The 27,448-nt window shown below is 42.3% G+C and overlaps 1 protein-coding gene across 1 annotated transcript; it reads right to left on the bottom strand.

Annotated features, from left to right (window-relative positions):
• Positions 1–23,604, bottom strand: LOC135920317 (protein MEMO1). Its single transcript, XM_065454527.2, has 9 exons — positions 23,443–23,604; positions 22,324–22,408; positions 22,155–22,223; positions 18,481–18,593; positions 16,521–16,632; positions 14,430–14,566; positions 11,779–11,855; positions 10,515–10,619; positions 1–3,872 (listed from the first exon to the last, which is right to left on the bottom strand). The coding sequence occupies exons 1-9, from the start codon at positions 23,501–23,503 to the stop codon at positions 3,735–3,737; spliced, it is 897 nt and encodes a 298-aa protein (XP_065310599.1). The 5' UTR covers positions 23,504–23,604; the 3' UTR covers positions 1–3,734.
• Positions 23,605–27,448: the final 3,844 nt, after the last annotated feature.

The following is a 27,448-nucleotide window of genomic DNA, read 5'->3' as shown; positions in this document are numbered from 1 at the left end:
AACAGAAATGCAAGCTTAGTTTAATGATAAAACTGACGTTTAGGTCCAACAAGCTAAGCTGCCCTCAAAGTATAGGCTTCCTCAAAAAAAAAATGAGTTGAGAGATAGAACTAACACATATTTTTAAAGTTTCAGAAACTGTACTGCATGCTTCTCAACATAAAGCGACACTTCAGAAGGTACAAACGATGGGAGACACTTATAAATACCTTAATTTGATATCAAAGTTGGTCTCAAAATGCCGGGCCTGTCATCATCGACATTATCATCACATCATGACATGAAGTGCTGACGGTGTTCAGCGACAACACTATGATCACGTTGCTCATAAATATAAATAAACAAGAGTGCTGCATGTGTTTATTCTGGCTGAGTTCCCATGCAGCAGCCACAGAGATCACGTGCACCGAGCAAACATGTGTGCTGTGATGTCATCAAGCATTCACTACTTAGGGACCAAAAGCAAAACTTGCCGGTTGAAACAAGTATTACAGTAAACTGTCAGAGCACTCTAGCACTTGACAATATTTTCTTGAAAATTTGAACCATTTGGAACCCACATTTCATGAAAGAGAAAACAAGTCGAACAAGTTGGTACATTTTTAATCTAGCTGAAGTAGAGAGAATAGACTCAAATAGCATCTGTTCGTAAGAACATGTTGCTGGGATAGTTGGTACGTGAAAACAAATAACTAGATTTTAGAACAAAACAGACAGCCACAAAGGGTTCCTACTACTGTCCATGCACTGTTTTCATTCCCTTCACTGACTAACCAGTTTATTCAAAGTGGAGGCAACAAAACATACATGCAATTTTTCACGAGTGTACCATGCCAACTACTCAATCATTATCACTGGTACAATGTTCAGCATTCACGACCAATATACCGCTGCACTTATTTACCAATGTGTGTTTGAATTTTCTCACAAATGTGGAACATACAAATCATTTGTGGCCTCCAAGATTGCTGGCACTCTTTGCACTGTAGGGCATAGCAGAGCGAGAGAGCTAGCTTCAGCGAGCTTCTCTGCAGTAAAATCGAGCAAAAGCTGCATTTCCTTTCACACTGTTTTCACTCATGAATTATAACACGGGAATGCCAACAAACATGAAGTTTGCTGGCATTCTCCTAGTATAACTATGTATCAGCCAGCCCAACAAGCCACTCTATGAACTCGTGAATTATAATGTACTGTCAATAAATGTGTCAAATTTAGACATTACTACAAGCTACCTCCGATTCCGCTGAGAAAGTCAAAATTGGACAATAATTCTTCCTCCTTTTCTAGAGAGTCCACATAAACAGAGAAATAATGTATTGATTTATTGTACTGTCACTCATGTACCACTTTTTCATAAACAGCAGTGAATCACTGGCTCAAAACCCCTGCACTATTTCATTAATATTGGTTACAAGGAACAATAGGAACAAGTATTAATTCACATTGCAGACAGAATGTAGCATGCCAAACATATCATCAAACAAGGAAGTGCCTTCAGTAAAGAGGTCTTGAGCAGCAATACTCTGCCCAATGGAGTGCCATGTTAAGCAAGCAGAGGATTCAGTTTACCCAGTGCTTTCTTCTTTGCACTACTGGACAAATCTGGCGAAATTAAGTCACGTACACAAATATGTACGCATTGACTGAAGAAAATATTTAGATGCAACATAATTTGCCATTTGTTACAACTTCACTACTGTTAACTGCTGCGATCCTTTCGAGGAAGTGAAAATGTTCTAAAAGCCAAGTTTTGACACGATGAAAGAATACACAGACTTCACATAGCAAAGTTAGCAAATTACTTAGGTGTGAAATTATTAGTTAGTCATTCCTGTTTTTGAGTGTGTGGCAGATCTTGCCTTCTCGACGTCACATTTGTGCTCCCTGGAGCAACTGCTGCACTAGATCGCATGCCTACTATACTCTCGAAGTGCTCAGATAAAATCATTTTCACCACTGCTGCTCCTGTGCAGTTGAGCATGCAAGTGTGAGCAGAGAGAACAAAACATACTTCTGCTAAAAATGTCTAATAGCACCTTCCTAAAAAAATAACCAACATGAAAATTACAAACCTCGATATAATGAACACGGGTATAACAAATTACAAGATATAAGTAAATTAAAAATGTTTCTTACCAACACCAGCATGTAATGAATACATGGTTACAACGAATATTGCATTTATAACAAAGGCACTTGGCATCAAAGCGAGTTTGTTATAACAAGGTTTGACTGTGCATTATGTCCAATATTTGTTGTAAGCATAGATTCGTTACATGCTGTTAACAGCAAGAAAAATTCTGTATTTATTTTATCTGTTCTATAACGTGGTCACAACTGTAAATATAAAGCTTGGACCATTTAATGGCTATCACTTGATATGGGAAACAACACAAGCTTGTCTGTTTTGGTTCGAATGTGAACTCTAATATTACAGTAATAACTGATAGGGTGTTACATCCCAGAGCTACACATATGCTGCAAGGCTGCCATAGTGGAGAGTTCTAGATTAATTTTGACTACCAAGGCTTTGACTGCCAATTACCACCAAAGAAACCTCACTGCACAAGCATTTTTGCATTCTGCCCCCATCGGAATGCCGCTGGTAAATAAGCCTGCAATCTTGCACTCTATAGCTGAATGCAATAGACACCAAGCCACTACAGCAGGCGATTCTACATAATCATTAGCTTCTTGTTTTCACACTAGGGACCACAAGCCTTTGCTTGCATATCTTACAATGATAACAGTGATCGCTTTTGTCCGCAGCAAAACTCATGGCTGTATGAGCACACTTTTTATAAGTTACACATAGACTCATTCCTATACTAACCTACCAGTTAAACAAACTAACCTTCAGCCTACAGTTGTGGTTGTAAGCAAACCACAAAAGATCAAGTTGCAGCTTTCAGCATGTCCCATCTCGTGTTTAAAAATGCAAGTGTGCAGCAAAACTTTGCTTGAATGAACATTAAGAGATTGAAAAAGCAGTTACAGCCACACATTCAATAGACTGAATGTTGCATGAAGTCAGCAGTATCATCTTGAGCGACTTACTACAGTCGTCCAAGTAGCTTTAAAGTTGCCACTTCAATGACGCTCCAAGTGCATGAGTTGAAAGCTAGGCTTTAATCAACAGCAAACCTATTCTAAATTAGATCAGCACAAAATAAGTTCAGTGCACGAAAATTTCCAAGCACAAAATGACAGCTGGAGCCAGAAACAGTATCACAGGTTAGGTCACATGATGTGGTTCAGCGTGGCTAATGTTCAGTCACTCTCATAAGTTAATCGTAATTTTTTTTTATTTCAAGCCACTGAACCAGTGAGGCACTGACAATCACTGCCTGTCAACAGTCACATCATTACCGTCATCAGCAATGAAAATGGCTATTACATAATTTCCTCACAGTTGTTTTCAAGTGTGATAAAACAACTCGTGTAAGGAAAGCGTTCATTCAAGAAAGGTTTCACTGTGGTGAGCTGGATGTGACATATATTCAAATCACTTCCCACAGCTCTTTTACACAAATGTTACAATTGCTCAGATATAAAAAAGTCAACAAAGTTACACGCACTGAGCTCATTACACATCATCATGAGTTCACACATCAAAAATGCATCATTCAATGAAAGAAATTACATCTACTGGAGAGCAACAAAAACAAATTCGCAAGTACAAGCATATGCACAAAGAAAATCATTAAAAAGAAATGCTTTGGCATTCAGTATCACTCAAGGCGTAGAGCGGCTGAGGCGTAGCTGACAGAAGAGTCGCTCATGCTCATACACTGACTGGACTGGGCATACTTCAGGAACTTGAGCGCCATCCTGTGGCCGTTTCCAGCATTTTGGAGTGTGTCCACAGCCTGCAAAGGCAGCAATGCTAAAGCGATCACTCTCATCACCACTACTTGTTTGCACATCAATGTAGGTGCTGAGCAAGGACAAAATAGTGTTTTACACACATTGTTTTACTTTTTGTTGGCAATCATTTTTCACCAGATAATAAGTGTTGTAAACTTTTGTAAACGACTCTGACCTTCAAAATATCTTAAATGTTGTTGCCAATTCTATAACAAAAAAGTCTTGTTTAATCAGATTGCACAGATGATGCAAATGACGACATTCTTGAACATATACAAGCACCACTAACTACTCCGGAATTTATGCTAGGACATACTATATTACAAAGCGTTTTTTATTAAAGGAACAAATGGAGTATTAGGAGCAAAGAGTACTTTCTTCGCATGCACAGGACTCTTCAGAGAGTGCAGATGATAGCTGTATAATCTGTAAAGTATGGCTGCCTAAGCGACATGTCTATACTATGCCCGCTGGGGTAAAAATTTACCGTACTACTTTTCCTCCAATTTGATGTTTATTTGGGTGCAGTTGACATTTTGAAGTATACGAAAAGTATTAAAAAATATTTGCATTTCTGAATGGTGATTATGTGATTCGAAGACCGAATCGAATAGGACACTTTGATATGCTATTCAAGAGTTTCAAATATTCGCACACCCCTAATAACGAAGGATTGCATATAATGAAGTGAAAAAACAAAATTTCCTCACTGATATCAGCATGTAACGAATGTATGCTTATAATAAATGTCAGGTGTAACAAAGGCGTTCTTGTGTTGAATGCTGAATGCAACTTCGTTATAACAAAGTTTGAATATATTGCAGGTGGCACTACTCGGCACCTGACGACATGAGAGCATGTGCAATTCTGCTATCTTTGTTTGTTGTGGAAGGAATCGCATCCTTCGTATTACTGACCTGCCTATTAGCCCCATGCGCTGCAAATGGCACTCCAGTGACATCAGTTTGGAGACCCACCTTTGTTGACTGCTACACTCCGGCTATACAATAGCTTCATCTTCATGCGTTTTCTCGCGCACTGACTGCATCTCGCATGCAGTACGGCACTCTCCAATTACTGTCTGTATTTTTTCTAGCTTTAGTTTTATAAACAACAGCACTGGGAAGACAACAAACACTTAACATTTAATGTATCTGCTATATCACCACCCGATGCGGTAACCCAGTGGCTATGGTGTTGCACTGCGAAGCTCGAGGTCGCTGATTTGATCCTGGCCGTAACAGCCGCATTTCAGTGGAAGCGAAATGTAAAAACAATCATGTATAGTTTAGATACACGTTAAACAAACACTCAATAATCATATATGGTGGTTTTGGTACGTAAAATCCAAGAATTTCATTTCCTTTAATAAAAAGAAATATCAAAAGCCACAGCCCCTCACAACTCAGTCATAAAACATCGTCCTGAGCGATTAAATGAGAGTCTACGATTGCAGGACTCACAAAATTTCCCATCAGCTAAGTGGAATTCTAATTGAATACAAGTTTTTAATTTTGCTCATCATTCTAGTCACTTGGTGTTGCATATAAAAAGTTTTTTCTGACCAAAAAAACCAAATTTTTTCAGTGACAAGTGGTTTATCTTGAACATTAGTTATACCACACCCTATTATATTTTGCAACTGTCAAGTATGCTTTACGTTTTTTTCTTGCAAGTAGATTTCATTACTACATTCTCATGTAAAAGTAGTGTTTGTTTAGGTTAGCATAGGACTATGTGCTTGTGAATGGATGCTCAGTATCGTTCAAGGTTAACTCGTGTGCCGAGGTTTCTGTCGACCCCAGTTCATTCCCCGGTGTGCCCATAAGGTTACGAGAACTGGAAGGAGAGCTCAAAGGTCTGGGAGACCACCCTATCTCTGTTTTAAATACTTTCCGTGCGACTTTGTCCTGGAAGGGGCATTCTACCAAACAGCTACTTTACGTTCTCACAGCCAAAACTGTACCCCTACTTGGTTTTCCAGCAATTCAAGCCTTGGACATCTGCAAGTTCTCAGATTACGTTTCTGATAAATGAGAAGCCTCCAAGGATCTGCATCTAGACCCTAGCCTTTTCCGTGGGCTTGGGACGGTGCCAGAGGAGTACACAATTCGACTTAGACTGGACGCTGCACCATTTTCATTGAACATCGATCACCGTCTTCCTTTACCTTTGCACAATGTAGGGAAAGCAGAGTTGGACAAATTGGAATCTGATGGAGTAATTTGCCGCATTGACACTCCCACCAAATGGGGTTCAGGATTGGTCATTGTACCCAAGGCACCAAGCAAGTACAGGCTCTGCGTTGATTTGACACGTCTGAACAAGGTGATTCTTCGTGAACGCCATATCTTGCCTCTGGTCAAACAGTGCCTTGGAATGCTTGGTGAGACTACAGTTTTTTCGAAGCTAGACACCACCTCAAGTTTTCATCATGTAAAGCTTTCCCCGGAGTAGCAAGAGTACACAACATTCATAACTCCATTTAGACATTACTGCTTCCTCTTGTCTGCTGTTCGGTGTTGCGTCTGCGCCTGAGTTCTTCCAACGACAGATGTCTCAGATCCTTCAAAGCCAAGCGGTAGTTGTCAATATGATTGAAGATATCCTTGTCTTCTGTAAGACATGCAAAGAACACGACCAGCGTCTGCAGCAAGTTCTTGCTCAGCTAAGGCAGGCATCACCCTGAATCAGACGTGTTGCTTCGCGGCTAGCAACGTCAAGTTTTTGGGTGTGATCGTCAGCACTCAACGTATCTCACCAGACCCAGACAAGATTGCAGCAATTCAGTATATGCCACCTCCCAAAGATGTCTCACCAGTTAGTCGTCTACTTGGGCTTGTGAACTATGTTCAACGCTTCGTGCCACACGTTGGCAAGACAACTACTCTGATTTGCACTCTGCTTTGCAAGGAAGGAAGGAAAAAGTGGAGAAGGAAAGGCAGCGAGGTTAACCAGTTTACCTTAACCGGTTTGCTACCCTACACATGGGAGCCGGATGGGAGGGGACGAAAGATGGGGAGGAGAGAGAGAGAGAGAGAGCACATAACACAGCACACACATCATCAGTTACAGTCCGTCAGTCTTGCGCGGTGCGTGACATCACTGTCACAGTCGCTTATCGAAGCCCGTCTCTCAAACTGAAGTAGTCCCTTTGTCGCCTTGAGCTGCAATGTCTTCTGTCAGCGATATGTGAAAATAGTTGCAACTCACAATGGTCTATTGTCAAGGTGCACTAGAACGGACGCCAGGGACTCTCTCTGAACATTATATTCAAGACAGTCGCACAGAATGTGTTCTAGCATCTCCTCGCAAAGACAGGTATTACAGAGAGCATTGTTGGCCATTCCAATGTGAAATGAGTAAGATTTCACACCACACACACCGCCACACACACAGATACCACACAGATACCACACCACCCCTAGCCATAAGCGATAAAATAGAGCGGCCTCTCTTCGGCGGAGTCCAGTTGGCATGCAGAGATGCATCAAAGAGGGCAGGTCGTATTGACGATTGCTCCGGTTGGTTTGGTTGCTTGGTGTGCACCATAAAAAGAGCATGATCTCCTGTGCGAGACTTGAAGTCTGCCTGCTATGCAAAGATTCACATTGAACATAGGGACCTGATCAGCAGACCGCCTTCAAAAGTCTCAAGCAGTTGCTGTGTTCAGACCTTTGCGTTGCGTGCTACAATACCGCCTACAAGGCAACGATGTCCGCCAACACAAGCTCTTTCGGCTTGGGAGCTGTATCGCTGCAGCAGCAACCTTCTGGTGAACGCCGAGCGGTTGCCTTTGCATCAAGGTCGCTGATGTCTACAGAGCAATGTTACAGCCAGACTGAGAATGAGGCGTTGGCTGTTACCTGAGCAGTGCAGCAATTCGAGGAGTTCGTCCAAGTTCACAGTGCTACATTGAAACGGACCATCAGCCTATTGTACCATTACTCAGCTCTACGGATGTGGACATATTGCTACCTAAAATTCAGCATTCCCGCTTGAAGCTCGTGCAATTCTGCTACCAAGTGCTCTATGTACTGGGAAAACAATCAGCCACGGCTGACACGCTGTCGCGCGCTCTGACAAGACAAGTTTCAAGCCCGGAAACTACTCCAAAACAAACTGACAACATTGAGCTCTTTGTCCAGGAGACCGTTCGCACCCTGCCAGATATCCTGTTGACACACCTTCATGAACTTTGTCAGGCGTAAGCGAGCGATGCGGAATGCCATTTACTCATCCAGTACTGCAAGAAAGGCTGGCCAAGGAAATCCCATCTGCCGACACATGTAAAGAAGTACTGGCAGTACCGGGGCAATCTTTGGATTGGTGAAGATCTCCTTCTGAAGGGTGTTCACATCACGGTTCCGGCAACATACCAGCAACAGATATTGCAGCTTCTTCACAATGGCCATGAAGGGATAGGCCACTGCAAGTCTCTTGCTAAGGAGTCTGTTTGGTGGCCAAGCATAAATTCCTAAGTTGAGATGTCGGTAATGAACTGTTATAAATGTGCTGAGAGCAGCGTTCAGCGTGCAGAACCTATGCTCGTTTCTGAAACACCAAGAGAGCCTTGGGAGGTCATCGGCATTGACCTGTTTAATCTCAATGGTGATGACTACATACTTATAGACTACAGGTCGCATTTCTCAGAGGTCACAAGCCTATGCTCTACGAGAACACCAGCGATAATATTGGCCATTAAAAGCATGTTCGCACATTGCGGTATATCAGGGGAGGTTCGCAGTGACAACGAACCACAATTCGCAGCCAGAGAATTTGCAGACTTTTCTGTGTCCTACAGCTTCCCTCATGTCACTAACAGTCCCAGCTTTCCACAATCGAACGATGAAGTGGAACATATGGTGCGAACAATCAAAGATCTTCCAAAGAAAGCTGAAGATCCCTATTTGGCCTTGTTGTCCTATCGGGACATTCCATGCGTCAATGGAGTTAGCCCTGCGCAGCTTCTCCTGGGCAGGTGCCTCCGCGCACTTGTCCCAAATACTGAAAAGCAGCTCCAGCCTGCTTGGCCAGCAGCCTCAGTATTCGACCAGCTTAATGAAGCCGCATGCAAAAAGCAAGCGAAAGACTATAACAGAAGACACACGGCTTCTGCCCTTCGCCAACTTGAGGCGGGCGAAGAAGTTTGGGTCAGTGACATAAAATTCCCTGCTATTGTGCTGTCATCTGCCCAACGTCTGCACTCATATGTGGTCTAAACTGCAAAAGGCGTCATTCAATGCAACTGAAAACATCTTGTCCCAAAAACTGGAAGGTCTCTAGATACATGTAGTCAAGTTTCTCCCAGACTCGAATCAGGCTCAAATGGAAATGCACCGGGGCCGTCAGAACAAGTCTACAGTGATAGCCAACCAGCTGTGCCGGTTCTGGTAACCGTGCCAGGGAATGAGAGACAAGATGCGGACAAGCCAGCTATACCCTCGACGCCAACTGCGAATCCGCCCAAGTCTTACGACAATGCATCAGAGACTGGACAACTAGCCTCAGATCGCCTTGAAAGGAGGTCTAGGTTTGGTCGCGTCATAAAACCACCAAGGAGACTAAACTTGTGATGAGATCTTGTGTGCATTCCCGTGTGTCACACCTCATCTTGAGAAGAGGGGATGTAGTGTCTGCTACATCATACAGATGGTGCGAGCATCGGGAGCTTGAAGGAACAGAATAAACTGAAGCAATGGCTCTGCAGGGATTCGGACTGGCTGCTGTCGTACGGTGTACATCGATCTCAATAGGTGCCACTTAGAGGTCTCGGGGCTCAGAGTGCCAGGAATGCTCTTGGCCACATATTTTGACAAGTCAGATGAAAAGTCACGTAAAATCTTACGAAAGTGATAGTAGTATCTCTAAAGGTGATTGCTGAAAAGTACCGCCCAGTTTGTTTGCTATATGTGCCTAATGAAGTGCAAAAGATGATGACACGATGCTTTCATTACGAAAGCACTCTAAAAAAAATTTTCCCTCGAGTGAAAAGTAAATTCCGCATGCCCCACAATTTTTTATTGTGAAAGTGGGGACATGCTATATTTTTGTTTTATAGATCAGATGCATATTACATTTAGGTGCATGTTACATTCACTTTTATTTTCTTACCTTAAGCCCACGAAAACTGGGTGCGCGTTGAATTCAGGGCCACGTTAGAATCATGCAAATACAGTAAGTAGTCCTCATGTTCAAGTAAGTACATGGTACATTTTCATTTCACAGAGAAGAATCAAACACATTTAACAGTCAGATACGGCAATTACGCACAGTGTATATGAACAGCATTAACACACACAATGCACCTTCTTTATAGAGAAAGTCGAGCAGATCTTGAGCTATTATAATCTCGTATCCTATCAAGATGACAGCGGATGCCAGAGGGTTCCTTGAGTAGAAACGGGGCTTACCCTGGCATACTGGCAGGGTAAGCCCCGTAAGCATACTTACCCTGGCACCTTGAGTAGAAATGGGGCTTACCCTGGCATACTGTTTTGAAAATAAACATTTATTCCTCCTCCTCTCCTCCTCATATCAATATGATCTCATAGCAAGGATCAGGTGCTGCATCAAGATGTTAGAGCACAGAACTAAGACAGGCAATTCAACCCACTGATGCTGGTGTTTCCATGCAAGCTTACATTAAGCAGGACCCCAATGGGATGGCGGCCGCAGATGGTGTTTCCATACTTCTTGAGGTACGCGGTGAACGCAGTTGGAGAAAGCTCCTCGATTATGCTCATCCCCTGAAAGTGCAAGTAATGAACACAGCTTGAAGATGTGCATCCATGGTGTTGCCTGTAGCGCCACGGCTAAGCACACATTTCCCAAAGTGCAAATTCAATTTCTGTCTAAGCAGAAATTCAATTTCTGTCGGCAGGCTTGAAAATTCGAATGCAATTTATTAGTGATCTGTTGCTAATTATTTTACAATTGAATAAGTCTGGTAATTCTAAAAACTAACACAGATGCTAATTATTTTAATCATGATAATTTGTGTTCTTCAAGCAAGATGGCCTTTTCGTACCCGACAGTGTACCTGCAAGATACTTCATAATGGATATCTAAGGCCTGTGAATCAGAGTTCGTAAGGAGTTATCGAATTTCTGCATAGTTCAAAAAACATGCAGGCTTTTTATGCCAGTCCATTGTGATGGAAAATGAGAGATACAAGCAGCACCAACAGTTCACAAGCTTTGTTGCACCATCTGTTGCATAGAAACAAAACCCACCATAAAAGTTCAACCAACTTCCAAGTAGAAGGCACAACCAATCTATAGAGGCTGAGGTTCATGAATTATCTCAGGCACTGTCTGGGGCATGCTTCACTGGCCAGATGAGTATGCTCAAGCATGGCACTTAAAAGGTGGAACATTATCAACACCAATCAGCACAGAAATGTAGACTGTCACCATTTTGAATAACTATGGCGATGATGCTGGTGAATACTTATTCCTCTGCACTGATGGTGGGCTGTTGCCAACACTATGCAATGCGCAGGCAACTTCTTTAACTTATTCTCTGTGGAAGAATGTGTGTTGGAATAAGGCAAATGCACTAAGCTGAGCTGTGCATTTGCAACTACTTAGAGTAAGCTTATGCTCGGGTAGTCACAGGCAGCCGTTCATTACATATTGCAGCAAGCACTTCACTATAGGTCAAAAGTCAACTTCATTACATTTGCCACTTTGTGTTCAAGTACACAGCATGTCATTCTTCCCCACTTTGATCCACAAAGTTTACCATCTCTCTTTTCTAGCCTATAACAATATACGTACACTGTATTCCTGCACTTTTTCTTTTCCTTTTTTTCTACAGTTGCCAAGCAATTATTTCGACATGCTGTTTTCAGCAACACGAAAGCTAAGCACACTTTTATGTACAAGACACTGCACCAACACCAACCTGTTTGTCCAGCTTTTCAATGGACTGGTGGATGTTGCCCCAGGACTTGTCGTAGAACTGATAGTGAAACCTAGCCCCTGAAAGGCACATGAAAGAAATAAGACAAAAAAAAGCATTGAAACAATGTGCACCAAACCACCAGTTCATGTGGAGTTTCAGAGTAGCAGCGCACACTGTGAAACAATAAATGGTGAATGGCATTATGTTGAAAAATATGCTTACTGTAGCACTAGAGGCATAATGCTCGAACAGCCAACAAGTTCCAGTCAGATAAGAATATCACTACAGTAAAATTTGACCTATAGTATGTGAAGACATTACACAGTTAAATTCTCGTATATACAACGACAATGGACCCTGCTATACCAAATAGCAAGCCAAGGTTTACAAAACCAGTCTGGATTCAAATAGTACAGTTATGGCAATCAGATTTTGTCTTTTCATTATAATTACAGAGCACAATTCATATGTGATAACTGCTAAGAGCAATTCTCATCCTGTCTATGTATCTATGTATCATGTAATGATACATGTATATGATACATGTATATGATACATGTATATGATACGTGTCTCTATATCACTGCAACTTTTCTTACAGTGTAAGTAACCAACTAGCCCAGCAACAAGTTTTATAGCTCATAACACTGTGGATTAAAGATGCATAAAGTAAGCCTGGATGTAACAATATATGCAACAATATACAGTCACACTACTTACGGGACTTATTCGAATATAAGGCGAGATTTTTTCAAGAATCCTTAGCCTCGAATTCACCTTATATGCGAGGCTAATAGATTCAGTTATTATATATTTCAATATGGCCCCATTTCCCAGCGATTCAGATTTTATATGGCAGTGCAAACTGCAAGAACTAATAAGCCTTAGCAAGTGAGGCAGTATACCATATTTCTTGTGTGTAGCCCACACTGAGAATTCAAAAAATTCAACATTAAAGGCCAGGTTGCTGGTTATATGCAAATTTTGCCTTGAGGTATGACTTCACCTCAGCATGAATTCCATCTTATGGTGTGGCTTCATGGGAACGCAGTGCCTGCTGCCGTAAAGCCACAACGCTGTGATAATTTTGCCTTATGGTGTGGCTTCACAGTGGCACAGAATGCACTGCCATAAAGTCACACTATAAGGCAAACTTTGTGCTGCTGCGAAGTAGCACCTCAAGGCAAAATTCACGTATAGCCCCCATTGATTATTCCAGAGGCTTCCAATTATTCAGTATTTCAGGCAATCTACACCATGTCTCAATAACCCGTCGGTTACTCTATATCACCTTATATTAGTATACATACTTAAGTTCTTTTTCTTTGATCTCCCAACTGCACCCTCGCCTTATAATCGTGACCACCCTATAATCGAATAAATCAGGTAGTTCAAACTTTTTATCATCCTTATAAATGGACTCCACTGCAATATGCACAGAACATTTCACACTGTCATGGCTAACAACACTGTTCCTATAACAATGCTGTTCCATGGGTGAAAACAGTGCAAAATAAGCGCGGACAGAGAAGGGACACATGATGAGTACTGTTTTTGCGCTGTTTCTACCCATGGGTTTGTTCCAACTAGCTCGCACTCATACCCTTTCAAATACTGTTCTGCTGTAAACAAGGAACAAAAGTAGAAAAAGGTGGATGTACTTGGCACAATTGCGTCCAGTTTTTTTCTTTGTTTGTCCATGTTTAAAATGCAGTTCCCTGCTGTAGCTGATTACCACCAAGCCCAAATAAAACTCCTTAAAGGAAAGGTTGGATTATATATCAAAATTTTTTTAAAGATCAAGTTATAGTGCAAAAACTTGCAGATATATGTAGTTTTATGCGCTTATTTAGAAATATTAGGCCCATTTTCGTTGATATCGTTTCATTTTATACAAGATTTCTTCACCTATTCTATCTGGAAAAAAAAATGCAGCAAATCAACTAGTTAGATTTCGGTAACAAGGTATCAATGGCTTTAACATGTTTGAAGAAATACAATAAGACCAACCTTACTGCTTTGTGTACCCCAGAACAAGGGCTGCGATACTACAGATGATGATGCATTTTGGCTTTATTGTGGATGGAACAGGTGAATAATACGTCTCATAAACGTTGTATTAAACTCATCCCACTGCAAACTGCTACCTCAATAGAAAACTTGAGCTGAAATCAGCCAGTGGTTTAACCACAAGAGTGGCGCTCATATTTATCTAATTAACGGTACATAATGTTTGCATACCCTAAGAAATAGCGTTGCCAAACACAGTGGCACCCATTGGGCCCGATTCAGTTTGAAATGTCCTGATGGCTGTACTGTTATCACGGATTGCGAGCAAATGGCAAATAAGCTTTCACTTGCACTCAACTAACCCTAATCGCAAGTTATGAGTGGCTAGCCTGCCAGATTTCTAAAACTGTCACAAAACTGCAGTAGGTGTGCACACTGTCTTGGCTTGAACAGGTTTGACATGAGGAACTAGATGGCACCCCTGTCAACTAACATTTTCTTACTGTTTTCAAGGAAGGTGCTTTTCAAGGAACATACATGTTTAATGTATGTAAGGTGCTAAACATTTTTCTAAAACTGTCAAATAAAGCTGACCTCTCTAAAACACTGATTGGGAAATGGAGAAGATAGAGATCACCAACCCCAGTGGCAAAAGTCTGAGGATATGACAAAAAGGTTGTCGGCATCAGCGAGGTACTTGCTGAGCAGTCGGCCGTAGAAAGCCTCGTTCTCAGGGCTCAATGATCCCACAATGATGGGCACAATGGTGAACTCCTGGCTGGTTTTACAAAAATAAAAATAAAAATCACACTCTCAGCCACATGACAGCGAAACAACCAACATAATCACAGCATGAACTACACTTGAACCTCATTACAACTAAGTCCCATCCAACACAACACCATTAAATCTAATAATGGTTGTAAGCAAACATGCTGATATTCGTGAAAAAAAATTGACTAATTATAGATTTACCTGGTTATATCCTACAGTTTGTCATAGAGTTGAACCCGGCTATATTGAACTCACAAAAAAAAAAAAACACCATCAGTTCGATACAGGGTATAATTTCATATAAGCCTGCTAAAGAATTGGATGTTACAAAAGCACATATCACTTATAAAAGCAATTTATTGATGAAACTAGTTTAGTTCCACATGAAATAGTTCTGTATCTTCTTCTGCTTGGGCTCGCTACCTGCGACAGCACACACTTCTCCACATTGTCTAAAGAGTTGGAGCAGCTGAGGCCGCAACTTTCAACATTCACACAGAAGAGACAGACTAGTGTGAATGCACCAATCACCTTGAAGGATGTGCGCAAAGGATCGTCATTGCTTTCCTCATTGTGCCCGCTTTCACTTGCGCTCAGTAGGATGTCGGCAATGTAGTCTTTGGGCTCTCCCATAGTCACGACAAAATCATCCGCACTCACAAACTCGCCGACCATCGATCCGTCAACGACTTCCTGAAATTCTGACACCTTGCACCAAACTTCGGCAACACAGGCACACAGAAGCTGGCATGTCTGAAGCAGTTTCGGATGAACCACTTGTACACGGGTGCTATGGGCACCGAGTCATTTGTCCACTTTAGCCCTAACCTTTCCCTTATACTTCAATATTGTGCTGAGAGTGCTCCTCAAAATCTTCTATACTGCAGCAAAATTCAGCTTCTCAACATGTTTGACTTATTATGATTTCGAGCTTCACAGTAAAAGGAAAGTTCTGCTGCCTTGCGCTAGCCATCATGGCAACACTGCGGGAGATGGCCCATAAGGCGCAAATACAATGAACGAGCAAAACAGCAAGCCAACTCACTAGCAAGAGGGAAAGCCAACTTCTGGGGGCACTTTTGCGCTGCTTGACATTGCACTATCAGGAGTCGTTGGTATTTGTTTTGACGTAAGCATAATTTTTCTACATATACTCATTGTAAATATACTGTGTTCAGAAATTGTTCAATATACAGGATAATTCTATGTAAATGGATTCGATATAGCTGGGTTCGACTGTATCTGTGCCAGTTACATCGAGGCTATATCGTATGACAACTCAGCAGATTTCTTTGCTATCCCCCTGAACCTCAAACATAAAATGGTGTGGGTAATCACATAAGCAGCATTGGCCATATTTTCCAACAATCCATTTCACTTTCCATTGCTTTTGCCCTTTGTTTTTGGCTCTAACATGATTCATGTGCTACCACCTAATACAAAATATGAAAAATGAAATGAAGCATTACAAAATACAAGCTCTGGTCTCCATTAACCTCATTTCATGTGGCCAACGTAAAATTTCCAGCATGTTACACATTTCTCCCAAAGCAACCACACATAATTATAGTATGCCTGCATGTCATCATGGTAACAGCAGAGGCAACACTGAAACTGTGGAACACAGAGAAGGATCACTACACAGAATGTGCACAATCTTACGATTGGAGCAGAACATTTTGGCGGCATCCAAATTTTGAATGCACAGGGTCTGGCCTCTTTAATATACATATGTAATTAAAGATGCACTTCCTTGATTAACTCAGAACTAAAACAGAGAGAATAAGTGCGTGCAAGGTTCACTTATATGCACTCTATAACTACGTCCATGGACGCTACATTTAAATAAAATCAGTGATAAAAGGAAACTGCGTGCAGTAAATAGATTGTCATTATAGTTCATTGCACCAAGGGGAGTAGAGGTGCAGTGAGGTGAAAACTGGCTTTGGTGCACTCACTTTTCCATGACCTTCGCAATGTAAGGTAGATGCATTTCTAGACTGTGCTCATTCTCATCAACATGAATTGATACCTCTTCAAATGCACCAGTCTCGTAAAGTTCTTCATAAACTGCAAACATGAATGCACAGAATTATGAGCCAGTCAACATGGTTTAAAAATTCATAAGCCGTGCATTGAAGCAACTGTTAATCACATGTCAAAACCTCTGCACCTAATAGCTGTTTAAACTTTCAGCAAGTCTCTGCCCAGCAAGGATGATAGTACATAGATGGGAATAGCAAATAAAAAATTAAAGAACTAGGCATGATCAGCAATACAAGTTGCAATTGAATGCACACAAATAAGATGAAAAAGAAAGCTGATGGCAAAGCTCCATAATTTAAGCTCAAAAAGACAAACATGTAAAATTTTCCGCTATGACAGTTGCAGGATCACCAGCTCCAAGTTAAAGGTGTACTGACATGAGATTTCCAGCATTTCCTTTTCTTTTTCTCCTTAAGTGAAGACCTACACGCTCTAAACACAAGAATTAATACTGACAAGTGTCAGAACACCCTAAATAATTAACTACATATAATACTTATTTCTATGAACTGGTTTATTTCTGCAAACAGGAGGCAGCTGTGTTACGATATCACATGTTACTGGCTCACCCTGTTCCTGTGGTTGCTGTGGCTGCCATAAATAACCACAGCTATATATAACACACGTAGCACATTTTTGTTTTTTAATGAGCAACATCATTGTACCTAGAACATCAGCAAATTTTACTTTGCATCACGACATAACGATAATGTCCATGACACCAGCTCCACATTTCGAGATAAACTTTAGCACCGAATTAAAATGTCTTGCAAGCATTTGCCAGTGTTCATGCTTGCCAAGTGTCAGCCTTTTATGTGCGAGAAATATGCGGTAGTCGCTTCACAACTTAGACGATATGTCAGTACTGCTCTAAAAACCATGTTTAATATGGCAACGTGGCAAAAGGAAGAGTCTGCAGCTGGGCCCAAAGTGCAAAGCTGTGACAGTGACAGCTAGCGTTTTACTACAGGCAGTATAACATGCACTGTTTTATGCAATATCACTTGGACACAATATCCACAGCAGTGCAATGAACAATATGCTTAGCAGAACCACGACTACTGCTTGCTTCTCCTATCGCTCCCTTTTTTCAGCCCTCACTGCTGCATTTGCTCATCTTTCTCTCCCACGTTGATTTACTGTGGTCTTGAGCACCACTGCGTGTGCAGATATGATTACTATGATTCCACCAACATATTCTTTGATTGGAGCATCAACATTTCAAAGTGAGGGTACCCAGGTTCAACACTGGCTGGCATGGTTTCTGTTCTTCACCCTCCTGTGAGTATTTTATATTACTGTACAACTGTGTAGATTAGATCATGAGCTTTAACATACAGAAACTGCACAGTTTGTTACAAGGGATGCCAAAGGAGGACTTCAGAATAATTTGTAATAGCTTGTCCTTTTTTTTAACATGCACCCAAAGCATGGCGCATGAGTGTTTTTGCATTTTGCTCCAATCAGAGTGCAACTACCATAGCCGAGAATTGAACTGACAACCTTGTGCCCAGCAGCGCAATGCCATAGCCACCATGGCAGGTGATGACGAATATGAGAGAGCCAATGCATTCGGCTACAGCGATGACCAATGGAATCATCACAAATCTAGCTCCAAAGTTGCAGTGTGTCCAAAACAATCTTCTTTACAAAGACTCTCACATTCTTTTCATAGTCTGGGGACAAGGACAATGTGCACGTCTAGAATGCATACACCTATAGTGAGTTAGTATAACTGCTAACTGAAGATAACAGACAAAAGAAAGACAAGACAAGGATTTCTTGTCCACCTTTTGCCCGGTGCCTTCAGTTCTCTAGTTAAACTTGCATTTGCCATGAACCAACTAGCTCAAAATCCATTCAGACACACACCTTCCTGATTTATGGTGAGATCATATAAGGGTGTCCTGTAGGATTTAGCTGGGGAAAGACCACACCCTCCAAGACGGGCGTGGTGGGAGGGCCCCAGGATGAAGACACGCCGCCTGCAGGTTGCAAACATTACACTCTAATGCAAAGCAATGCATACCCGTCATGAAGCAAGTTATTGAAAGAGAGCTGTCGAGCAGCAAACACCAGCATTTGTAGAATACAAAAGGTAAGTCGCGAGACTGTTAAAGAGGCCCTGCAACATCGTTTCTTTAAAATGGAGAACAAACTGGAGTGTGGCACCTCTCACTGAATATATTGCCAAATAAATTTCTGAAGAGGACCTCATTACGTAGATGCAGAGAGAGCAATTTTTCCCAATTCTTCCTCAACACGTTTCCTATCCTTGTCCTCTTTCCTATCAGCTGGGGTACCTGATAGCAACGCCCCTACTACTGCATCTTTCTTCTCTACGGGTGCACCGACACTTGGTGTCTGACAAAGGCTCTCGAGGGGGACAACAAAGAAGTGATGGCAGGAAGAGCAAGAGGCATTAACTTCCACTTTCCTGTTTGCTTGAAAACTGGTTGGTTGTGCATAAGCGCAACCAAACTTTCTTGAGATCACAAACAATCGCCCAATAGCTGGCATCTATGGATTGCTGGGTCTACGACATCATAGACAGGGCACGATACAGAGGACCTAGAAAGTCACATCTTTTAAGCGTGATTGTGGGCTCACCATTGCACGCAGCAGAACAATATTTGGCTTGCTTGTTTATGGTGGCATTGGTTTTTTTTTTTTTCCTTCTAGATGTTGCAGCGCCCTTTTGAAGAGCTGTCTGTATGCTCTGTGTAGGTGGCTGGTCAATGCAGGCCTTCTACCTTTTAATGCGACTGACTTATACCACTAATCGGGTGTTCTCGTGCAGAGAGCGCAAAATCATCTGTTGGGAAAATGAGACAAGCTCAACAGCAAATGCGTGAGAATGTCACTGGAAGTGTGCCACTCAACAAAAACGTGAGAAAGAAAAAAACAAGAAGGCAGGGCCCATGATGTATCTATCATGCGATCTTCAGACTCCAGTACGAACACAGAGAAGGAATTCTGCTTGCGGAGGCAAGACAGGCAAAGTGGAGAGAGTGGCCATGCTGGCGATGATACTCGCCTCCGGAAATCATTGGTTTGTGGTGCTTCGAATATTCCTATCTCTGCTACTAATGAACTGATTAGAAAAATTCTTCTGGTAGAACGCACCTTAGAGAGCACGTAACAACTTCCAGCCTATAACCAAAATTTGCTATGTGGCGTTCAAGTCTCATACCTTTAAGTCGCAAAATATGATGTATTTGTTACATTCAATGTATCTCAGATCTGTGACCATTTACCAGAAAATGAGCAGACTGACACATTCCTGCAACCAGCGGTAACAGTGCACCATCTTGCACTTGCGACCGAAACATAGTAAGTCACATGCCGGAAGGGCAAATGTGCACAAATATGCATTTTTTTGCAAAGTACACAAGTTATAGTTGTAATATATTAAGTAGTTACTGCATAGACAGCATCACAGATCAAAAACAAATGCACTGCGAAGATAAACAATAAAGATTTAGTTGAGAGTTAGCGCTCGTCCAGCCTTCTTCTAGTCTGTGTGTGTGTCACTTCGCACTACAAACAAAGAATATGTTACCGTACCAACTCGCCCAACTTTCTATCCTTTCGCACTGCGAAATGTGCAAAGGAGACTTCTACATTGATAGAAACAGCGCTTGGTCATTGAGCAGTTTTTGGGGCAGGAAAGATCAGTTTGAAGCAGAAATATATGCTTTTGGAGCAAGGAAACAATGCTTTGGAGCAGTAACTTACTGCTCTGGTGCAATGAAGAAGTTCCATTTGCAGTTAAAGGAAAAACACAATGCATGTGTTAGTACTTTCTGAAAAACTGCATTCATTATGTATTATATCAAGATGCAACGTTTTTCTTCACCTTACTGTTCCAGTTTCTTACTATATAGAAAGATGAAGGATGAAGGTAAATGCAGATTTAATCCAAATTTGCAGTTAGTTCTGCATTCCAATAAAGAGTGAATTCCTCCCCAACTGTCGTTGACTTAGTTATCCCTTTCATCTGCTATAAATTTCACCTGTTAAAGTGTTTAATCTGCTAAATTCTTGTCTACGAGTTGATATGTACAGCCACCCGATTCAAGGACGCTATCTTTATTGTTTTCCTCACAGGCATAGACAGATGGAATAGTGTTTGTGTAGAGTAGCTTGGGCACCCATGTCTACTTCCTTGTCCCATTTTCACTTTTTTTTCCATGTACAGGCTGTCTAGCTGTAATAAAATACACCACATGCAAAATCGTGTTGTGCAGCTGTGCCCTCACCATTGTACATCACCATAATTACCTAAAATAATTGTTTTTAAACTACACACAGCAAACCTAAAACACTAACCAGGGACATGTAGACACCACTAATGGATCACGAAGCAACCACAAATGCTTAGCACTTGCAGTAGCAAGAAATCATGTGCCATGGAAATGCACACAGTGACAAATAGACATCAATAAATGAAAAAAAAATGCATCTCAGCCAACTAGCCTAAGCATCGGTCTTACTGCAATATGTCCATCGCTAATCAATTTTGCACCGGCTCTGATTATTCGACTTGCCCATGGCAATGCTGCATTCTTCATAGACACTGGCAGATCCAGAAAGACAAGGGAGTCCTGAGCCCTGCCTGGCATATGCTCATATACTTCAGCACCAACAAAGTCTAACGTGTGTGTGTGTGTGTATATATATATTTTTTTTTCACTTGAATTTTGAAGCAGGTAAATGTTGGCACATGTGTGCCACAATACATGAGATACGCATCAATTTGGCATAGCATGTGGGAGCATTTCCATCATGGCGCAGTATGGTGCAATCAGTGCATCTGTGACCAGACAACTTGTGTAGCTTACACAGCATTACGAACTAACTATAAAACAGAGTATAGATGGACTTAAGGGGCCACTCTGGCTATTTCTTTAAGTGCACAAAACTGTGGTCTTATATTCACACAACACCAATGCCTAAGGGACCACACCTTGTCACCCAGAAAATTACCCAATGCCCTGGAATTTGTTATGTTAAGGTCACTATTTGCTTCTGATTTTTTAGTGTGGATATTAAGCTCATGTTGTGTACATTGTTGATTTCACCTGTTGGATGCAGGCTTAGGAATAATTTGGTATGCAGCTCCAAAATTCTGTGGTTTTACATGCCAAGCCCGCCCTATGATTATGAAGTACACCTTAGTGGAGGGTTCAGATTAATTTTGACCCCCTGGGGTCCTGTAATGAGCACCCAATGCAAAATACATGTGCATTTTAGTATTTTACTCGCATCAAAATGTGGCCGCCATGGCTGGGATTTGATCTCGCACCCTCGGGCTTAGCAGCGCAACACCAAAGCCACTATTGGCAGGTACAGAACTTTCTGTCAGAGAGAGCTACCTCACAAACAATTTGACAGTCTGAAAGTCAGAAGAGTCTACTCAAAGTGCACTTCATCTGGGCAGAGATAGACTATATCGTTTATGTATGCACACAACTCCTCAAGGTGAGCCTTTAGCAAAGCACCAGTGAGAAGCTGTTGTCTTCTGTCACGATGAAAATACCCACACGGAAGAAGGGTCGACTTGCTTGTAGGCGTATGCAGCACAGGCACCACAGTACTGATAGCCAGCATGCCTGCGACAAGGACAGCAGATGTTTATGTCAGTGTTCTTCAGTGCAGAGAAGCTGGACTGTTCACTAAAATTGAGCATATGTAGGAGGACCCTGTACTTACGGCGCTATGATTGCCCTGGCCGGGCCAAATGTTGGCGGCCCCACAGCCGAAAGCCAGTTTTCAAGTTGATACCTTAATTCTCGTGCTGAAAGATTAACAAAAAAAGCAGCCACATGATTCAGGAATACTGGTAATATCACATGTCTGTCAGTGTAACACGTTTTAACGACTTGTAGATAGTGAAGATGATACATAATGTGGGCGCTTTAGCTTTGGAAAAGACTAGAAATGAGATCTTCATATGGGATGCCTGTTTGCACAGCATCTCAAGATATGGCTCACGACTGATCAGCAGAAAAGACAGGTTGCATGTGCAAAGGTCTCATTTCTTTTATCTCAATGACATTTTAGCAGAAATAATTCACTGCCAACGCCACGATTTCTCAGCGACAATGCTTAGATTAAACGTTACAAACTCGTAGTTCAGACAACAACTTTTCAAACAAAATACTTTTTTTTTCCTGGGCATTTCATGCTTGGCTAGAGTACAATCATGAAAGATGCACGCGAACTGCCTATCGGCATTCTGTCATATCCACATGAAACGTGCTACGTTATGAATTAAAAACGCTGCCACAATTAAATAAACAGGAACCGCCAGCCGTGCGAGACAAATACCGGTGTCCCACGGCCACTTTCGATCGCGATTGAGCCCGATTCGGATCGAAATTCTCGGCTGCGATTGGCTCCCTTCCGTAGATCGTGCAAAGCCAAACGCGACCGAGAATTTCAATCCGGATCGGGCTTTATCGCGATCGAAAGTGGTCGTGTGACATCGGTGGACTCAGACACAAGCATATCATTTGCCTCCTTCGTTATTTTCCCTATGAAATAATAACTGAGCTGGGACATCAGCAGAAGCTGTCAAAACGACGTGAGGTAGTGTCAACTTTCCGAGATGTTACAGCAACAGCCTTCCGTTTTAAAACGCAAAACACAAGTAGTTCGCAAAGTTATCGAAACGGAAAGCGTTTGACCACTGCTCAGGCCACTTGGCCATCCGCTACATAAGTAATAATATGAGTTACTTCACCAGGAAATGCGCACTTAAGGAAACAAAAGCCTTTGTAGAAACAGCTGTGCCCATTTAAAAGTCACTCGAGCACCAATTTGCCTTACCCGAGTCGGTGTACCAACTACCCGCATGCGACGCTTTTCTCACCAGGCGTTGAGATGACATTGCAGTGCCAATTTTGGTAAACTGTGTGTGCTAGAAATTAAAGTAAAGGGATGTTATAAATTATCCCGATCGCATACACCCGAGATCCAAACAAAAACCAGGATGGATGGATGGATGGATGTTATGAGCGTCCCCTTTGGAACGGGGCGGTGGCTTGCGCCACCAAGCTCTTGCTACTATGCTGCCTAATATCCTACCTAGGTTAACCCATGAGAAAAAAAAAAAAACACACTATGAACTACCACGTCCAAATTTTCTGATACCCTATTGCGAACTGTGCTTTTGTACGTCTCCGTCCTTTGTCGTTTCCCTACTTTTCTTCCACCAATCCTCCAATCGCCTCTTACTGATGTCTATTGCAGACCTGTTTGCTTTACCACTGCTCCCGCTGAACCCAAGGGCTTCAAGGAGGCCAGTGGTACAGTGTACTACCAGTGGTGCCTAAATCGACCGCTGGATAGATGTCTTCACATTCTAATAAAATATGCTCCGTCGTTTCCCTAGCTTTACCGCAGCAAGCACATGCTTCTTCTTCCTTCTTATATCTCGCTTTATACGTGCGTGTTCTAAGGCATCCCGATCTCGCTTCGAAAAGTAATGAGCTTCCCTTTGAGTTATCATAAATGGTTTCTTTCCTAATTTCGTTTTTTCCCCTTAAGTAGTTACTCATGGCAGGTTTCTTTTCCATTGCCGCCACCCATGAGATTAATTCAGCCTCTCTGACTTTCCGCTTGACCTTCTTTGTTGCTGTGTTGCCCACCCCACAGGCCGCATACTTGCTGGTAAGCTTCCTAGTTCTTTTCCTCCACTGTGAATCAATGTTTTGCCTGTACAGATACCTGAACACTCTCCCAGCCCATTTACTTTCCTCCATATTCCTCAGCCGTTCTTCATACTCAATTTTACTGCGAGCTTCCCTCACTTCAAAACTAGTCCAGCCCATATCCCCTTGCACAGCTTCATTTGTAGTCTTCCCGTGAGCGCCCAATGCGAGGCGACCCACTGACCTTTGGTTCCCCTCGAGTCCTGATTGTACCCCTGATTTAAAGCAAACAACCGCATTTGCAAAAGTAAGTCCTGGAACCATTACCCCTTTCCACATACCTCGGAGGACCTCGTACCTATTGTATCCCCATAGCGCTCTGTGCTTCATTATGGCTGCATTTCTCTTCCCCTTGACTGTTATGGTTTTTTCCTGTGTTTCCATATATCCGTTGCCTTCGTTTATCCATATACCAAGGTATTTATATTCTGTTACCCGAGGTATTTCTTGGCCCTGTATCTCCACTGTCTGTTCACTGTTTTCATTGAATACTATAACACCTGATTTTCTAACACTAAATTTCAAACCTAAATTGTTGGCTTCCTGTCCACAGATATTAGCCAGACGTTGCAAATCACTTTGCTTGTTTGCGAGCAACACAATGTCGTCCGCATAAAATAAACCTGGGGGTTGCTGCTCTATTACTGTACCTGCCTGTTTGTATGAGAGATTAAACCCGATATTACTTCCTTCTAGCGCCCTCTCCATCCTCACCATGTACATCATAAACAGCAGCGGGGATAAAGGGCACCCCTGCCTCAGTCCCTTGTTGATATGAACTTTCTCCGCGCTCCTCATCCCTTCCCATTCAACGCAAACAGTATTTTCTAGGTAAATCTCTCTCAAAAGCTGTATACAATCGTTACCTAAGCCTTCCCCTTCCAGAATATCCCACAAAATGCTGCGGTCTACGTTGTCGTATGCTCCTGTAATGTCCAAAAAGGCCACATACAACGGTCTGCTTTCTGCTTTTGATATTTCAATACACTGAGTAAGAACAAACAAGTTATCATCCAAACGCCTACCAATTCTAAAGCCATTCTGAAGCTCTCCCAAAATGTCATTATTTTCTGCCCATGCTTGAAGCTTTAATTTGATTGCCTGCATTGCTAGCCTGTATATTACCGATGTAATGGTCAACGGTCTATACGAGTGAATTCTGTCTTTCTCCCCCTTACCTTTATAAATTAAATTCATTCTACTTTGTCGCCAACTGTCTGGTATTCGTCTATCTTTTAAAGTTTTTTCAACTGCTTTCACGAGAGCTTCCTTACTTTTTGGTCCCAGTTCATTTATCAGCCTAACGGGAACCTCGTCTAGCCCTGTGGCTGTGCGGTTAGGAATTTTCTCTTCCGCTTTCTTCCAGTTTAAATTTGTAAGCACTAGCTCCTTTCCCCCTTGGGTCTCTTTCATGCTCTTTTTTTCTTCAAATACAACCTCGTCCTTGCCTTGGAAAGATTCGGCTGTTACTTTTTGGATGTAATTTATTGCTGCTTCTCCTTCCAGTCTGTTTTCATCTTCGTCTAGGATATGTTGTTGTATTGTTGTTGATTTCCTGCCTAATAATTTTATGTGATTCCAAAATATTCTAGGTGCGGCCTTCTTTTTCTCACGTATTTCTGACAACCAACTTTCACTTTCACCTTTTAATTTTGCTTGCACCAGTATTTGAACCATAGACTTTTTCTCCCGGTATATTTCCCATTTACCGGTTACTTCATCCTGTGGCAACTGCGCCTTCTTTGCCTGCCTGTGCTCTCGAGATGCTTTCTGTCTTTCGGCGATCGCTTCTCGTATCTCCTTGTTCCACCAGCTTTTCGGTTTCTTTTTTCCTTTCCAATGAACGTGTTGTTTCTCTTTCCGTATTTCTGTCGTTACTACACTTAGAAGCTCACCATATTCCCACCCCAATTACTTGGCGACTTGCCAATTTCTTCCTCCACTCTAGTGACTATATTTGCTATTTGTTCAGCGTTCAAATTTGGGCTGGCCATTTTGCTAATTCGTTGCTCTCTTTCCCAACTACATATCCCATTTTCAAAATGATGCGTTTATGGTCACTCCCTATGCTGCTAAACCCTTCCTCATCGATGACCATTTCTCTCAACTTATCATGAATTCCTTCTGTCATCAGACAGTAATCAATGGTCGATTGCCGGTTTCCCACTTCCCACGTGATCTGTCCTTCACACTTAGGCCCTGTATTAACGATCACGAGGTTATGTTGCTCGCAAAGGTCTAGCATTGACTTCCCGTTATTGTCGGTATAGCCATATTCTAAATCCTGTATGTGGGCATTCATGTCACCTAATAGGACTATCTCAGCACCATTCCCGAAACCCCTAATATCAGCGCTTATGCATTCCACTAACTCTTTATTCTTCTCTGTGCAATTTATTCCGGTCCACAAATACGTAACTCCAAGCCAAGTTTCTTTCCCACTCATTGTACCTGATAACCAAAGATGCTATTGACATTGTGAATTTACTCTTTTCCATTTGGCTCCCTGATGGATGAGCATTCCGACTCCCCCTCCCTTTCTTTCCGACTTAGTTCTGTTGCACCCTTCCCATACATAATTCTCAATAACTGGCGGCTCTTCTGAGTCTCTAAGGTGCGTTTCTGTAACCGCATACACCCCTATTTGTTCTCTATGTAACTGCTCCTCAATCTCTGCCCACTTTTCCTTTCTTCTGCCGCCCTGCATGTTTATGTAGCCTATTGCATGGCGAGCTCTTGTTCTTGCTTTCCTCCTTTTTCTCTTATCGACGGCGATGCTCTTCTGCTGTTCCCCTAGGGGACCTTCTTTATTACTACCTACTCTGACCTCCCGAGCGCCCGCGGGCCCCCTAAAAAAGCAACAGCGCGACCCCCAAGTCGCCAGCCCACTTCTCGTGCTAGCCTGTAATTGAAGTGGATCCCATCTCGTTTAAAACCACCACAACTTCTCACTTCCCTGTTTACTTCGACAACCTCGAAGCCTTTCTCTCGGCTCATTTTCCATATTGCCTCATTGGCAGCCATTACGGCTCTTTGTACGTGACTGTCACGCACAGGCACCTCCGGCACCGTGCACACCACGATCTGCACCTGAGGGGATAGCTCGCGCAAGTCGCCAGCAC

Source organism: Dermacentor albipictus, chromosome 10 (assembly GCF_038994185.2).
Source record: "Dermacentor albipictus isolate Rhodes 1998 colony chromosome 10, USDA_Dalb.pri_finalv2, whole genome shotgun sequence".
Classification (NCBI taxonomy): Eukaryota; Metazoa; Arthropoda; class Arachnida; order Ixodida; family Ixodidae; genus Dermacentor; species Dermacentor albipictus.
This window is presented reverse-complemented; position numbering and strand designations above follow the sequence as displayed.

Excerpts from the sequence above, each read along its gene's own strand:
- LOC135920317 (XM_065454527.2), bottom strand. The coding sequence starts at position 23,503 with ATGTCATCTCAACGCCTGGTGAGAAAAGCGTCGCATGCGGGTAGTTGG. Across the intron at positions 22,409-23,442 it reads TAGTTGGTACACCGACTCGG|CACGAGAATTAAGGTATCAA; the intron begins GTAAGGCAAATT and ends TTAATCTTTCAG. Across the intron at positions 16,633-18,480 it reads TCTCACCATAAATCAGGAAG|TTTATGAAGAACTTTACGAG; the intron begins GTGTGTGTCTGA and ends TCATGTTTGCAG.